Genomic DNA, 15989 nt, shown 5'->3' with positions numbered 1-15989 from the left:
TAAGGTTTTGAAACAATCTTACCCCATCCATTAAATACACATTTTTATTATAATTAATTCAATTAATATAATTTAATAAACAAAAAAACACATTACACTACGTTTATATAATATCTAAGACGTTTAACTCAGTACTTCATTAACAAACAAACAATTTATAAATTGGGTTGTCTTAAACGTTTTTCACGCTGAGCATTGGCCACATGTTCCTTAAGCATTTTCATGATTTCATTATCATACTCGGGTGGTGTGGGCTTAGTTTGTGTGGCCCAATAGTAAATTTCCCAATCATTAGTAACACCATTGATTAGTTGATCATATTGCTCAGTTAGCTTGGCATCCATACCCTTCAGAAATTTGTCGATAAATGTACTTAGGAGCAAATCGTTTTCCAACATGCCACGTTTGCGGGATTGATAGACAAGTCTGGAAAAAAAATTTATACAGGAGTGAAAATAATTTTATCACATTCTGGACCGGTTTTGAAACTAGTTTTAATAGAAAATTCTGTCCGGTTGTGAGACTATTTTCTATAGAAAATTTTGTCAGAAACCGGAACGGTTGTGAGAGTATTTTCTATAGAAAATTTTGTCACAAACCGGAACGGTTGTGAGACTATTTTCTATAGAAAATTTTGTCACAAACCGGAACGGTTGTGAGACTATTTTCTATAGAAAATTTTGTCACAAACCGGAACGGTTGTGAGACTATTTTCTATAGAAAATTTTGTCACAAACCGGAACGGTTGTGAGACTATTTTCTATAGAAAATTTTGTCACAAACCGGAACGGTTGTGAGACTATTTTCTATAGAAAATTTTGTCACAAACCGGACTATTTTCTATAGAAAATTTTTTTGTCACAAACCGGAACGGTTGTGAGACTATTTTCTATAGAAAATTTTGTCACAAACCGGAACGGTTGTGAGAGTATTTTCTATAGAAAATTTTGTCACAAACCGGAACGGTTGTGAGAGTATTTTCTATAGAAAATTTTGTCACAAACCGGAACGGTTGTGAGAGTATTTTCTATAGAAAATTTTGTCACAAACCGGAACGGTTGTGAGAGTATTTTCTATAGAAAATTTTGTCACAAACCGGAACGGTTGTGAGAGTATTTTCTATAGAAAATTTTGTCACAAACCGGAACGGTTGTGAGAGTATTTTCTATAGAAAATTTTGTCACAAACCGGAACGGTTGTGAGACCATTTTCTATAGAAAATTTTTTTGTCACAAACCGGAACGGTTGTGAGACTATTTTCTATAGAAAATTTTGTCACAAACCGGAACGGTTGTGAGACCATTTTCTATAGAAAATGTTTTTGTCACAAACCGGAACGGTTGTGAGACCATTTTCTATAGAAAATGTTTTTGTCACAAACCGGAACGGTTGTGAGACTATTTTCTATAGAAAATTTTGTCACAAACCGGAACGGTTGTGAGAGTATTTTCTATAGAAAATTTTGTCACAAACCGGAACGGTTGTGAGACTATTTTCTATAGAAAATTTTGTCACAAACCGGAACGGTTGTGAGACTATTTTCTATAGAAAATTTTGTCACAAACCGGAACTGTTGTGAGACTATTTTCTATAGAAAATTTTGTCACAAACCGGAACGGTTGTGATTGTCACAAACCGGACTTGCTGTGAGACTCTTTCCTATAGATAATTTTGTCACAATCCAGACAGGAAAACAGGTCCGGAACGTTTTTTGTGACTTTAAAGCAAACTTATACAAAAACTGGTAGGTATAATCCTATTAAATACCTTTGTTTCTTAACATCCAAAGGCTCATTTGTCTTGAAAGGATACTCCGGCAAGGGTAAATAATCAGGATCCTCATAATCGATAATGGGAACATCTGCATTATTTATAATATCCTTCTGTTTGCCACCATCACCGCCAGCAGCAGCTGAAAAGCGTTGGGTACGAGCCACAGCAGGAATTAGGGACTTTTGGTAAACATTTGTCTGCAAACAGGAAATGTTTGTTTTTATAGTATTCATCAATTGTTATGCAATGAGATTTTCATTCAAATTGTATTCAATTATTTGAAATTTTATTAAAAACTGAAATATACTTACTAGAATTTGACGCAACATTTTGCTAAAAGTGTTTTTAATTTATTAAATCAAATTAATTATTGTTTTTTTCCAATTGATTACAAGTTTTCCAAAGCTGCCTGCCGGATTGCACTGCTGTGTTTATGGAAAATTTCAAAACATAACAATAACAAACACATGCACATTTGACAGTTAAATTAATGGGGGGTTTTCAATGAGTTGCCAGATTTGAGCTTGTGTATTATTTATATGGTGAAGAGTTACCATATTGCTAAGGTCACTATTTAACCCTGGAAATGCCAGTTGGGTAGAGAATTTAAGACAAATATTCACCCCTGTCGCGAATCATTATTTCACATGAAATATGTTCCCATTTCCCATTTTTCGTTCATAAACTTTGTTCATGTGAAAAAATTTCCCATGTTGTGAAATTTTTAGATGAAATTTTTTAAACAATTCTGCTACGAACAAAATCATCTATTGTGAATGAAAAGTTTAGGGGAATATCACGATAGCAATTTTCCCTTCGAGGGAAATGGATATTTCATGGGAACATAAATTTCACATGTTTTTCACGATAGGGGTGATTAAGTTTGTATAAATATTAGTTTGTATGGCATATTTTAATGACAAGGGAAGATTAATATGTGGAATGGGTAGCCAACTTTGCTATTTAGTTATTCAGCCCAATTATGAATAAAAATTCCGCGGGAGTTTGTTCCCCGGGAGTTTCTTTTCCATTGAAATTGAATAGGAAAAGGGGAAAAACTCCCGGGGAATTTTTGTTCATAATTGACCTGATTATCTTTATCTCTCCATTTTTTGAGAGTGAGATTGTGCATAGTATTCCTTCAAAATCCTATTAATAAAATGAAAAATACCACACTCTATTTTAAATTCAATTCAATTTTTATTTCAACATCTAGATTTTTATTCAACAAACAAATGTAACTCTGACTATATAATAGTAACTATAGTAATACATATTTTAAAGCTTTAAGCTAAATATTGTTAACGATTTTAACAACTATATAGTAATATAATTCTAAAAATTTAGTAAATGCAGCTTGACTACTAAACAACTAAAACTTAACAAACAATTCCGTTCAAAAACATATAAAAAAAAACTTAAAATTAAATACTAATTTAATACTAATCAGAAAAAATAATTAAATTCAATTTACTGCAATTCAACAAATGCTATGAGTTTCGGATTTCTTGCAATTCAGGCGGAATGTTTTTTAGCACTAAAACAAACGTTTAAATTTTAAACATATAAATACCGATAAACCAATGGCCAAAGTATATTTAAAATAGCATTTAAATTTCAAACGTTTACGTTCGGCTAAAAACTCATCATAATCAATGTAGAGAGGATTTTTGGGAGGACTAAATGAGGCCAGCTGGGAAGTGAAAAAAGAAATAGTTTTAATGAAATTTATATTGTAGCAATAATAAATTCATTATTACTTACATATTTGGTAGTCTTTTTCAATTCTTTTAAAGTGTGCTTATAATGTTGCAAATTCTTTTGCATATTCGATATATTGGCATAATCAACATTACCTAGTAAATCGTGTTGTAAATGATGTTTAATAAACTTTAAAGAGGAATTGATTATAACCAAATGCTGCAAATGATTGGCGGTTATCATGAGTATCTCATAGAAACTAGAAAGGGAACAGAAAAATAAGATTTTAGAAAATAAATTTTATTAAGAAAGACTTACTTTTCTGGGGAATTTTTGCTGACTCTAGCTATAGACTTTTTAGACCAGTGATGCAATTGAAAACTATAGAAAATTTACCTTTAAAATCAGTGAATTTTTATAAAGTTTAACTATTACTACTTACTCCAGTAAACCTTTCATTATTTTCATGCGATACAGCGGAAACATAATGCCCAACTCTTTTAGTTTCTCATCGGTCATACACAAAAACTGTGCCAATGTTATGCGTCCTTTGGCAAAGTACTCCAAAAAATGTTCCCTACTTATCGACAATAATATTGTGCTGATCTCTTGAAAATATTCGGGACATTCAGATTTCAAAAATATACGCGGTATATAATCACGCAAAGTGTTATAAGCTAAAAATTGTGAGGGCACGATATAGGCTTCCTTTTCCTTAGGCAGCAATTCGAGTAAATCATAGAAACCATGAAATTGGGCCACTTGTATGGGTGTATAACCCTTACGATTGGCTATTTTATAATTAACTCCCTCATCCACTAGAATCTTAACAATATCACCACGATTATTTTCGATGGCATGAAAAATGGGCGTACAACCCTGATTGTCGAAGGCATCGAAACTGACTTCCTTGATCATAAGGCGCACAATGTTGGTGAGACCATTTTTGCAAGCCAGCATAAAGGGTGTAGTGCCATATTTATCGGCCACATTTATGATGGCTCCATGTTGTAGCAGTAACTTGGCCATTTTGTCAATAATATGAACATCTTTACTATGGGAGTCACAGGCATTCATTAGTGGCGTAACGGAATCGAATTGTTTATTTACATCGGCTTTCTTTTCCAATATCAGATATTCTACAATGTCTAGAAAGCCCTGTTTGCAGGCATGCAGTAGTAATGTAAAGCCACCTAAAATGGAATTAGAAGGAAAAAATATGGAAATTATTATAAATTAGAGTCTAAGCGAAAAAATCTTTTAAAATCTAAAAGGAACTTTTTTTGTTTTGTTGAGTTTAAGTTAAGGCAAGACGCTTTAACGAATTACATTACCTCCATAAAGGCAGCCAGAACACTCGAACTAAAATCCTAAGTTTCATTTGGTACTCCACAATGTGTAAAATTATAGGTTATAAATTATAACCAAAGCGAATGCATGTGGCCAATCATCTTCGATAAAATGTGAGAAACAGTTAGACAACGCCAAAAATTAGCCAATGCCAGAGTGAAATGCAAAATAGACGGACTTCTTTTAAATCTTATTTATCTCTAGTTAACTCTTATTTTATTACTTTTTAACTTAGTTTATAATTGAAAATTTTAATGCAAAAGCAAATTCATTAATAGTTTGTCATTCTCAAATAATTCTCTCACTCTTGAGAATGTCAAAATTTTTATATAAAATATTAAAGAAATCGTTGGAATTTGACTGAATCCACCATTGCATCCAAGTTTAAACTAAGTTTAAATACTAAAAACAAGAGTGTTAACTAGAGATAATTAAGGTTAGAAAACGCAAAAGAGAAAAATCTCGAAAACCAAAAATATTTTCAATAATTTTTAATATTTTTAAGAAAAATCCATTCAACATAGATTTTGTATTAAAATTAGCAATTTACGTTTCGAAATGGTTATACAAAGGTATGATTAAATTGGATTTTATTGATTTTTTATAGCAGAATTGAAACTTTAGCTACAACTTCATAAAATACGAAAAGTAAAGTGGAAAAATCGATTAGTCGTTACTTTTGAGAGAACTTTTTGCAGGAAAAATTTAATATTACTAGTGTAATTTTATAGAAAAAAAATACAATAAATTTGGACTTTTTTTAAAAAAGGCTGGTCATTTAAAAAGATTTTGAATTCATTGAAAATTGGATTTAAGGAGATTTTAATTGTACAATTTTCCAAAACAATATCACAAAACTTAATTTTTATGAATTGAATTCTTTATATAAATATTTATAAACTACCTCCCCCTTACCTTTCACCGACGCATTCACATTGAAATTTTGCAAATCCACTTGTTGCCTCACCTCATCCAAATTCCCTTCCAACATCGCTTCATACAGTTCCTGTTCATCATCTTTATGCCAGTAATTTTGTTTCGGTTTCTTTATAATCTGCAAACCACAAAACAAGTGCATACATAAAATTGTAATAGTAACCTTGAATTAGTTCAAAAGCCCTTATTTATTCTTTGGGTTTGGTCTTCTCTACTCATTCAAACAATGAAAGAAATTTCACCATCAAAATACACAACCACAACAAAACCTATGAACTCACATCATCACCGAAAGCAAAACCATCATAATCATCTTCGGAATCGCTATAAGGTGGTCGATATATTATATTTTTGTTAGACATGGTTATTTTGTACTATTTTAAGTTCAATTGCTTTAATAAAACATAATTTTTTAAACAGAACAATTAAAAGCTGCGATTATTACTGCAAGTATAAACAAGAAAAAATGCGAATTACTGAGAAAAAAAATGTAAACAATAATTATTGTTGCTAAATGTGCTGCCATACATTTTCGCACGTTTTGTAAATAATCATTCACAATAGTGTCAGTGAAGCGTGGTGAGTTGTGTAGTTCTATTTAACGGTTTTTTTAAAGGTTAGTTTTTGCGAAAAATTAATGAGTTAATTTTTAATGGATTTATCAATACCACGTTCAATACCAAGTTCACACAATATTATTTAATTAATTTTTGAATTAAAACATGAGTGATACATGTGATTATTTTTAGTAATTTTCTTGTTTGAGTTTTTTTCTAGTTTCCGCTCTATGATTACTTCTATTGTAACTTATGGTAAATTGTTTAAACTAACGGTAGTTTATGTTGGGTTTCTGAGGAATAGCTGTTGTATGATGAGAGGGAGAGAAATTTTACATTTTAAAAACTTAAAAATTCAGTATAATCGATTGATTTTATTTAAAAGAAAATTATGCAAATGTAAAGCTAAACCCCCATATGCATAAACAGTTTATAAATTTATCAAAGGTTTATAAAACAAAAATTTTCCATACAAAATCTGTTTCATAAACCTTTGATAAATTTATAAACTATTTATGCATATGGGGGAAAGTGTTTTACTATTGCAGCACTTCATTGTTAAAGATATTTTTAAGTTTGATCATTTCACTGAAATTAATTTAAAAAGTGGTTGACAGTACAATGATATTTTGACATCTTAGGTCAAAATCTAAACTGTACCAAAAAAAATTTTGAAGAAAAAAATTAAAATAAAGTAAATACAAAAAAAAATAGTTTTGTTAAAAAAAATAATTTTGTTGAAAATTAAAAATACTTGCCAACGCACGCAAAACCGCGTTGGCATATTGCCAACGCGGTTTTGCGTGCCAAATCACATTCTGGACGTCCAATTTTGGGTTACTTTTTCGAGCATTGCTGGCCGTATGTCATGAATAACACTGCTGGTTTATCAGCATAAACCAGTGACTTCACGTGACCCCACAGGTAATAATCGAGAAGTGTCAAATCGCACGACCTTGGATGCCAATTGACAGATCCATTTCTCGAAATCAAGTTATTGCCAGATTTTGACTTCAATAAATCGATAGTTGCGGTCGCCATCCTGTTGAAAATACATCACGTCCAGAACAATGTCATCCATATTTTTAAACAAAAAATCATTGGCAATTATCTCTATTGACCGAAACGCGAATTCCGGCATGGAAACCCCACTAAACGATGCATTTTTGTGGATGTAATGGAGCCTGTAGCCTCATCGCTGAACTGAATTTTGCGATAAAACAGTCATCTATAAGTTGCGCGAATCGATGACTGATTTTTAAAGTAAATTTGGATAATTTTGTAGCGTTATTCAACCGTCAATATATTCATGATAACTTGCCAGAGTATACTGATCATAAATGTCAAGCAATGACATTAACCCTTCAAAATATGACAGCTAACCCTTTCGTAAGTCTATAGGGCTTAAAAACCCTTTAAAATGTACTGCTATATTGCAGCCAAAGAATTTCTTTATAGGCACTGTTACGCTCTTAGTTAAAATCATTTTGAAAGTTTAAATTATTTTTTAAAAAATCTACATTTTTTAAATGCTTAGCTAATAGCTAAGATACAATACTTTTAAATTCATAATTTTAAAATACCTAAATTAAAACATGATTTTCTAATACTTGTGTCAACGAATTAAAAAATGTCGAGTATATTAATTAGTTGTCTCAGATTTTTGGCAATATCAAATTTACATAATAATTTCAATATGTTTGAGTTGATACTTGGATCCAGTCTTTTTCCCTTTGACCGTCTTACAAATGCTATCACTATCCCTTATATAGTATTTGGATTCATCCGAAAAGATGTTCCTTGATGTTCCTTTTCTTCATATATTATTTTTGTTTTAGTCTTTTTATACTCTTCACCTTCGTGAGAAGGGTTTGTCATTCCGTTTGTAATTTTACATTTTTCATTTCCGACCCTATAAAGTATATATGTATGTACATATATTCTGGATCCTTATAGATGTCTGTTTGTCTGTCTGTCTGTATGTCTGTTGAAATCAACTTTCCGAAGCCCCCAAATAACTTACATACACGATTCATACATTAATATCTCCGGAAATCTTCCGGCTCTGTTGCTTTAAAATCGGTCCACAAATGGCTGAGATATAAGGAAAAAACCAGGACAACCTCGATTTTTGATCTATATCTGGATTACGAAGTCATTAATATAAACAATATGGATATCTAATGATAGATATTTCAAAGACTAAAACAAAAAAATATTTTTTAACCCGAATTTTTTTTTCACCAAAAGTTTTTTTCGCTAAATATTAAAAAAAAAATTTAAAAACAAAAATAAAAAAATTTTAAAAACAATTGGAAAAAAAAATTTTTACAAAAAATTAAAAAACAAATTTGGAAAAAAAAAATTTTGTTTACCTAAAAATATTTAAAATTTTTATTTTGAAGTATAATTATATATTCTACCGAATATAGCTCTCTTACTTGTTTCTTATAGAACTTAAAAAGTTTCCATTGTTTTGCTAATGATTAATGTATTTTTTCAAATTTTATTTCTTGAAAATACTGAAATTTACTAAATTTTAAAAGAAAACCTAGTCAATTTTAACTCCCTGTCTATACATGACAAATATTTATCATAACAATTAATGACGTTTGTTGTCAAGGCAAAGTTGTCTGAGCAAAAGAACTAACAATTTTGTCAACAAAGCAAAATGATTAACGTCAAATTAGTTGTCAAGATAAAAAATTATCAGGTATAGTCTCCATTTATTAGTATTATTGCTTCGTTATGAAAATTGTTAGTGCGTTTGCTCAAACAACTTTGCCTTGACATGATAAATATTTATGTTATGATTAATATTTGTCAAGTATAGACAGGGGGTAATTTCTTATCTTGACAACCATTTTGACGTTTATCATGACAAAAATTTATCAGGTATAGACATAGCGTAATTTATCTTAGAAATACAATTTTCAAAACAACTTTATTTATTAGTTTAATCTTTATTAGCTTAAACACATTCCCAACATAAAAATCATTTGTTAAAAATAAAGATTTCCCAACAATTTAGCATCAAAAAACTTTATTCGATTTTAACTTAATGGCACATTTAAATAAAATTTTATAAAAAAGTATAACTTAAAAACTACTACAATTTAATAAGTAATTATTATACTGCTTAAACAATATAAACTATCACAACCAACTTAAAATATTTAAAAAATAAATGTCGTTTTATCTTATTCACTTAAAATAACAGCTCCATAAATGGGGCACTAAATAATCAGACCAACTATTAAACTCCTTCGGGCAATTAAATCGCGTATAATATTCCATGCTATACAAGGAAATCATCATACAATTGCCATAGATTAAACTGAACCACAGGAAAATGTTGCCCAAATTCTTGGGAGTATAACGTGTTAAAAATATCATGGCCACACCTATTACCCCAAAGAACACAAACATTACAGGGAAAACCACTTGCAAAGCATAACCCAAAACATATTCGTGGAAGAGGGCGGATATTATGAAGACCGTTAGAGATGAAAGACCTTTAGAACCCTTAAAGATGTAATTGTAGAAATCCTTGTAGATATATTCATATAGCCAGTCATGCACCACCACATTCCAATTGCGATAGTAGGCCTCATAATTGCTGGCTGTCCACCAATCCTTGTAAAACATACGATCGCCAAAACGCAACACTTCAGCGGTGAAATTAAGCCAAGCATGTAGGAGCATATAGAAACCGGCCAAAAATATTATAATACAAGGCATTAACATGCCAAATAATTTAATGGTTATGGAGGCAGCATTCAATTGCTCCACACCAAAATTACCAAAATGATGCCAGATGTGACGTTCGTGAATATAGCTGTACATGAAGGCCACCGCTACCACTTCTAAGAAACGGGCTAAAGCAAATTTCCATCTTATCGTAGATGTGCGTGGATACTCATCTCGATACAATAGAGTAGGGGCAAATAAATAATACAAATACTTGTTGAATGAGGGAAAATTAATTTCAGAGCCAGACTGCTCTTCAGCTTTTAATTTTCCCTTTAGAACTCGAGGCGTTATGCTTCTAACGAAGGAATGCATTTTCATTAATAATCTTACAGTTTCCAGCATCAAAACGGAAGCCGTAACAAATGGCAGATTTAAGTGAAGACATATTCTAGAGGGCACATAGGCAAATACTAATTGGCTGGCGATATAGATGAGGAGGCAAGAAATGGACCATATATGTTGTAGGGTTTCTGAAATAAAGTGGCAAAATTAATAAAAGTTAAAAAGTGAATATGTATTGTAAAAACTTACTGTGTTTAGCTAATTTCGTTCTGACATTGCCCCAGCCTTTGAGGGAAAAGTAAACACTGAATACAACAAGATGTTGCAGCATCCATATACCAGCAACTTGATCAATCTTTTCAAAGCCTGTTTTGAAGGTACCCAGACCAAAGCTTACGCTAAAAGTACAGAAATTATTATTATTTTTACAAAGTTTATAGGTTTAGAATGAATTTTAATTTAAAACTTACCTTCCTTTAACCAAATACTCATAACTGATATTGTTCAGTAAAAAGACCAAAAATATTATATAAAATATATGATAAATTGTCTTCATATGATCCACCTCCAACAGGGCAGTCAAAAACGATTCACGCATGACAAATACCTTATCGGGCAGTGCATAATGTTTCTTTAGCTTGGCCCTCTTGGACTCTGCACTACTATCGGATACATCGCTATTTAAATTATGAGTTAATCTTTTATTTGTATCTGAATCACTTTGATCTGCCATATCTGTAACATCTTTGCGGCTGTTATTTCCCGTCTTTGGAGTATCAGTGGCAGTTCTGATGCGATTACTCCAGGTGCTTGACTTGTTGTGGCTGTTGTGTGGCATTTGTGGCGTTGCAAAATTACGAAATTCATTTGTTTGCAGTTCATGTTGTCGAAGTTCTTGCATGACCTCGTCTATCATGCCCGACATACGTTTCTGAACGTCACGCAATACTGTGGCTTGAAATGTTTCCAATCTGTTGCGCACAAAATTTAATTCAATTGTTTGATCGTTTAGCATTGTGGATGATTCTAAGTAGGAGATACATGTGTGAGTAATATGAAATTATTATTAATTTATTTGTATAAAGAAGAGTGGAGTAAGAAAATGTGTTTCTTTAAAACTTTAAAAACATATGCAATTGTATAAAATGTTAAGAATTGTTTAAGTTAAACTTTGTTCATTTTTTCCCCATAATCTAGGTTTAACTAAGAAACTGCAGTAGTTTAAAATAACTAGAACTAGAACAGAACTAGAACAGAACTAGAACAGAACTAGAACAGAACTAGAACAGAACTAGAACAGAACTAGAACAGAACTAGAACAGAACTAGAACAGAACTAGAACAGAACTAGAACAGAACTAGAACAGAACTAGAACAGAACTAGAACAGAACTAGAACAGAACTAGAACAGAACTAGAACAGAACTAGAACAGAACTAGAACAGAACTAGAACAGAACTAGAACAGAACTAGAACAGAACTAGAACAGAACTAGAACAGAACTAGAACAGAACTAGAACAGAACTAGAACAGAACTAGAACAGAACTAGAACAGAACTAGAACAGAACTAGAACAGAACTAGAACAGAACTAGAACAGAACTAGAACAGAACTAGAACAGAACTAGAACAGAACTAGAACAGAACTAGAACAGAACTAGAACAGAACTAGAACAGAACTAGAACAGAACTAGAACAGAACTAGAACAGAACTAGAACAGAACTAGAACAGAACTAGAACAGAACTAGAACAGAACTAGAACAGAACTAGAACAGAACTAGAACAGAACTAGAACAGAACTAGAACAGAACTAGAACAGAACTAGAACAGAACTAGAACAGAACTAGAACAGAACTAGAACAGAACTAGAACAGAACAGAACTAGAACAGAACTAGAACAGAACTAGAACAGAACTAGAACAGAACTAGAACAGAACTAGAACAGAACTAGAACAGAACTAGAACAGAACTAGAACAGAACTAGAACAGAACTAGAACAGAACTAGAACAGAACTAGAACAGAACTAGAACAGAACTAGAACAGAACTAGAACAGAACTAGAACAGAACAGAACTAGATCAGAACTAGAACAGAACTATTTTCCCCCCATTTTCTCAATCTCTTGTTATCGTTTTTCGTAACGATATATGTACTACCAATTAATACAATTTTTGTATGAAAACTATCAGAATATCGTCACGATAAAAAATAACCAGGGATTGCGATAATGGGGCTAAATCTATGTAAGATTTATTAAGATAAGTATTAGAATAATATCAAAAATCTTAAGCCATAACTGAAAAACTGTTTACTTAGTTAAAGCTCAAGGCAAAACTTAGTTCGGATTTATCCATATAACTAGTGTTCTGACAACATTGGATAGAATTCTTCACATCACTATTATACAAATTGCAATTTAATGATAACCTTTAATTTCAATGTACTCTAGTATATAATAAGGTTATCTCTAAACTATGATCATTTGCAGACATAAAAACTATTTAATAATTATTATTATATTGATTATAACAGCGATAAGGAACTACTGATAGTGTTGTTTAGGCATTTTAATGGTCATCACCGTTTTAACTTTATAGTACTAATAAAACATATGTTCCTGTTATAAGTCTACATTATTGCCCAAGTAGTAAGAGGTTCTACTAAGTACACTAGCACCAAATCCTGTTTCATTAACTATTTTAATTGAAAATAAACTTATGGAGTTTTCCAACTCAGGGTGAGTGACAATACAATGGAAACTATTTTCCGTTATTTTAGTTTTGAAAAACATGACCTGGCTCAATAAGTCCGCCACTTTTTGAATTTCCCGACCTTTTTTGATTCCCGGGAATCGGGAAATTTTTGAAGCTATTTTGTTATGGATTTGAAGAAGAAATTTGAAGTATTTAGAATGATTTAATAAGAAATACATTCTATAAATAATGAATTCTCTTTTTAAATTTTCATACAAAAACCCCAACTAAATAATAATAATAAGCGATCTATTATTGCCGAGATATAAGCAAAAAACTGTAAAAAAAACATTTCACGTTTTTTTGTTTTCTTTGTATTTACGTCAGTTTTTAATTCCCGGGATTCCCGGGAATTAAAATTTGAACAAGCTGCGTCATTTAGTTGAACAAGCTGCGTCATTTAGTTTCTGTTTGACAGCCATTTATAGCAGACTACCTCTTAACTTGAGGTGAATTTCGTCATCACTCAAATAAAGGCTAAGCTTTATTAATACTACGGGAGCTCTGCACCATCAATTTCAATGGTAAAATAGTGGTTTACTGAATTTCGTAGTGGCCGTACCAGCTCGGTAGATACAGAAATTTCTGGACGCACAGTTGAGGTCTCTACACCCGAAACAATTGACAAAAAAAATCACGATCGAAGATTGAAAGTGTGAGAGATTGTGGAAGCATCTCTCTTGGGTATGAGAAAGCTTTCCGCAAGATGGCTGACGCGTTTGCTCATAATCGGGTGCAGAAAAGGGTACACATATGTGCAGTTTCCATGGCAAAAATCCATGAATTAGGCTACGAAATGCTCCGTCTTCCGCCCTATTCCTCGGATTTAGCCCCGAGTGACTATTTGATGTTTCCAAACCTGAAGAAATGTCTTGGCGGAAAGCGATTTGACTCCAGCGATGGAATCATCTCACAAAAAATACCTATTTTGGGGTCCTCGACAATTTGGGTACTCATACGATTCTAATACGATCTAGCTATGTCGGTCCGTCTATCTGTCTATTGATAACACGATAAGGCCCAAACGAAAGGAGTTATCTGGCTGAAATACTCTCTGTTGATATTTGTTTGGTACTGAAAATGGGCAACATCGGTCCATGATTTCAACTAACGCCCACAGAAAAACCCGGAATATTGTTTGATATAATTTTGCACAAACTAGTTCTAAGTACTCTGAAATTATATCACTCCAAATCCATCATATTTTTAATTTGTGTTCATTTTTATTAAAGATAAAACATAAATTTATCAATTAATTTATTTTGAAAATCTCTCGTTTTTGAAACCACTCGATTTATAGATCAGGAGCAGTTGAGTGCTGCAACTAGTAATGAAGGGACCGATCACATTTTATAAAATTATAATATCATACACAATTATTTAAATTTGTAAATGTTTTCGTTTCGTTTCAAACTCTTTAATTGTATACATTTTAAAGTAAAAAACATTTCAAAACTATTATTTGGTTAAAAACCTTCTTAACCTTTAACCCTGTTTTTGTTTGAATATTAAATTTAAACAAATAATTAAGGGTTTAATGTTTTGTTATTTTATTTTTAAAATTTTATTTACTTTTAATGATTATTCTTGAAATTTCAAATAAAATTAATAGATACAAGAAACAACCGGAAACTTTTAAATCAAAACAAATTATAAATTAATAACTTTATTATTGTTTTGTAACAAAAAACTATTAGGAATTATTAAAACTATCACAAAACATTTAATAATTCCAAATAATTGCCATTTTACCTTTAACACTTTTCATATAATTAATTAGAAAAGTTGTTTTCTCTGGACTGCAATTAGAAATTCTGATATTTGGAACGGATGCTGAAATTCTAATGGCTTCAAATGTGGAAAAAACCCAATGGCACCATAAAATAACAAATATACACAGTGACCCCAATGTGTCTTTGGTATAAGTTAAGATCCCAAAACAAGTAGAAACTTATTTAAAAAAAAATACTTCAATCCCAATCAAACCTACTAACTCTGCAATATCCTAAATAATACCGCCACATGGGATTAAGAAAGAAGGACAATGAAAACTAAAAACTTGGAACACTTTCTTTCTTACTTATTATCTTAAGGGCACTGCTACACGTTCAATATATATTGTGATATTTGTATCAGAGCCCTAAGAAATCGAGATATTTACATAATTACGAAGATTAGTAATTTTTCAGGAATTGCTGATTTTAAATAGAACAAAAACATCGGTTCATATATATTCGATTTACAAGTTTGGTTGGAAACAAATAGCGTGGCTGATGGCAATCTGAAATGTTGGAGATTCTTCATAGATTTCACTAAAATTTAAGACATTGAGATTTTAGATATTTGTTAGAGCCATTCATTTAATTTGACCTACGACTACCGGAGTTTTATAATATTCTTTTGGAATTTTAATTTTTTAAAATTTTATAACAAAAAATTTCAACTAACTTCAATTAAACAATAAAATAAACACTTCTTTTTTCTTTTCCTTTCTTGCACTTACCACTTTGAGCACATTTCTCTGGAGAGTTAATTTTTCTATCCGGTCTTTTTTCAACCATATTATGTTGATATTAATTTAATAAAAGTTTAGTTTTTGTTCAATTCTTTTATTTTATTATAATTTTTATTTTATAAATTATTAAAATGCTTATAAAACGAACTAAAACAAATGTTTTTTTTTGTATGTTTTCACATTGAAATTCAAAATGAAACTGATCGCATTTGTCCTCAGCGTTTGCACAATGTAATACAAACTAAACGATTAGTCGACGAGCAGTATTCCCCCACAGAGTACAGGGAGTTTAACTAAACTAATCCAAGTACAACAATATACGAGTACAACACAGATTACCCAGTAGATATATTTAGGGGTACTTTTATAGA

At 31.2% G+C, this 15989-nt stretch overlaps 3 protein-coding genes across 3 annotated transcripts; all 3 read right to left on the bottom strand.

Moving 5' to 3' along the window:
* Nucleotides 1–41: 41 nt before the first annotated feature.
* LOC135960818 (succinate dehydrogenase assembly factor 2-A, mitochondrial) lies at nucleotides 42–2241 on the bottom strand. Its single transcript, XM_065512215.1, has 3 exons — nucleotides 2085–2241; nucleotides 1768–1970; nucleotides 42–426 (listed from the first exon to the last, which is right to left on the bottom strand). The coding sequence occupies exons 1-3, from the start codon at nucleotides 2100–2102 to the stop codon at nucleotides 156–158; spliced, it is 492 nt and encodes a 163-aa protein (XP_065368287.1). The 5' UTR covers nucleotides 2103–2241; the 3' UTR covers nucleotides 42–155.
* A 712-nt stretch (nucleotides 2242–2953) lies between these two features.
* On the bottom strand, nucleotides 2954–6201 carry Gasz (ankyrin repeat, SAM and basic leucine zipper domain-containing protein 1). Its single transcript, XM_065512214.1, has 6 exons — nucleotides 6042–6201; nucleotides 5740–5878; nucleotides 3917–4667; nucleotides 3793–3855; nucleotides 3538–3733; nucleotides 2954–3466 (listed from the first exon to the last, which is right to left on the bottom strand). Exons 1-6 carry the CDS (start codon nucleotides 6120–6122, stop codon nucleotides 3311–3313), a joined length of 1386 nt encoding a protein of 461 aa, XP_065368286.1. The 5' UTR covers nucleotides 6123–6201; the 3' UTR covers nucleotides 2954–3310.
* Nucleotides 6202–9343: 3142 nt separating this feature from the next.
* Nucleotides 9344–15758, bottom strand: LOC135961781 (sterol O-acyltransferase 1). The gene is made up of 4 exons (XM_065513372.1): nucleotides 15607–15758; nucleotides 10823–11378; nucleotides 10602–10750; nucleotides 9344–10540 (listed from the first exon to the last, which is right to left on the bottom strand). The coding sequence occupies exons 1-4, from the start codon at nucleotides 15662–15664 to the stop codon at nucleotides 9522–9524; spliced, it is 1782 nt and encodes a 593-aa protein (XP_065369444.1). The 5' UTR covers nucleotides 15665–15758; the 3' UTR covers nucleotides 9344–9521.
* Between the last annotated feature and the right edge of the window lie 231 nt (nucleotides 15759–15989).

Source organism: Calliphora vicina, chromosome 5 (assembly GCF_958450345.1).
Source record: "Calliphora vicina chromosome 5, idCalVici1.1, whole genome shotgun sequence".
Classification (NCBI taxonomy): domain Eukaryota; kingdom Metazoa; phylum Arthropoda; class Insecta; order Diptera; family Calliphoridae; genus Calliphora; species Calliphora vicina.
This window is presented reverse-complemented; position numbering and strand designations above follow the sequence as displayed.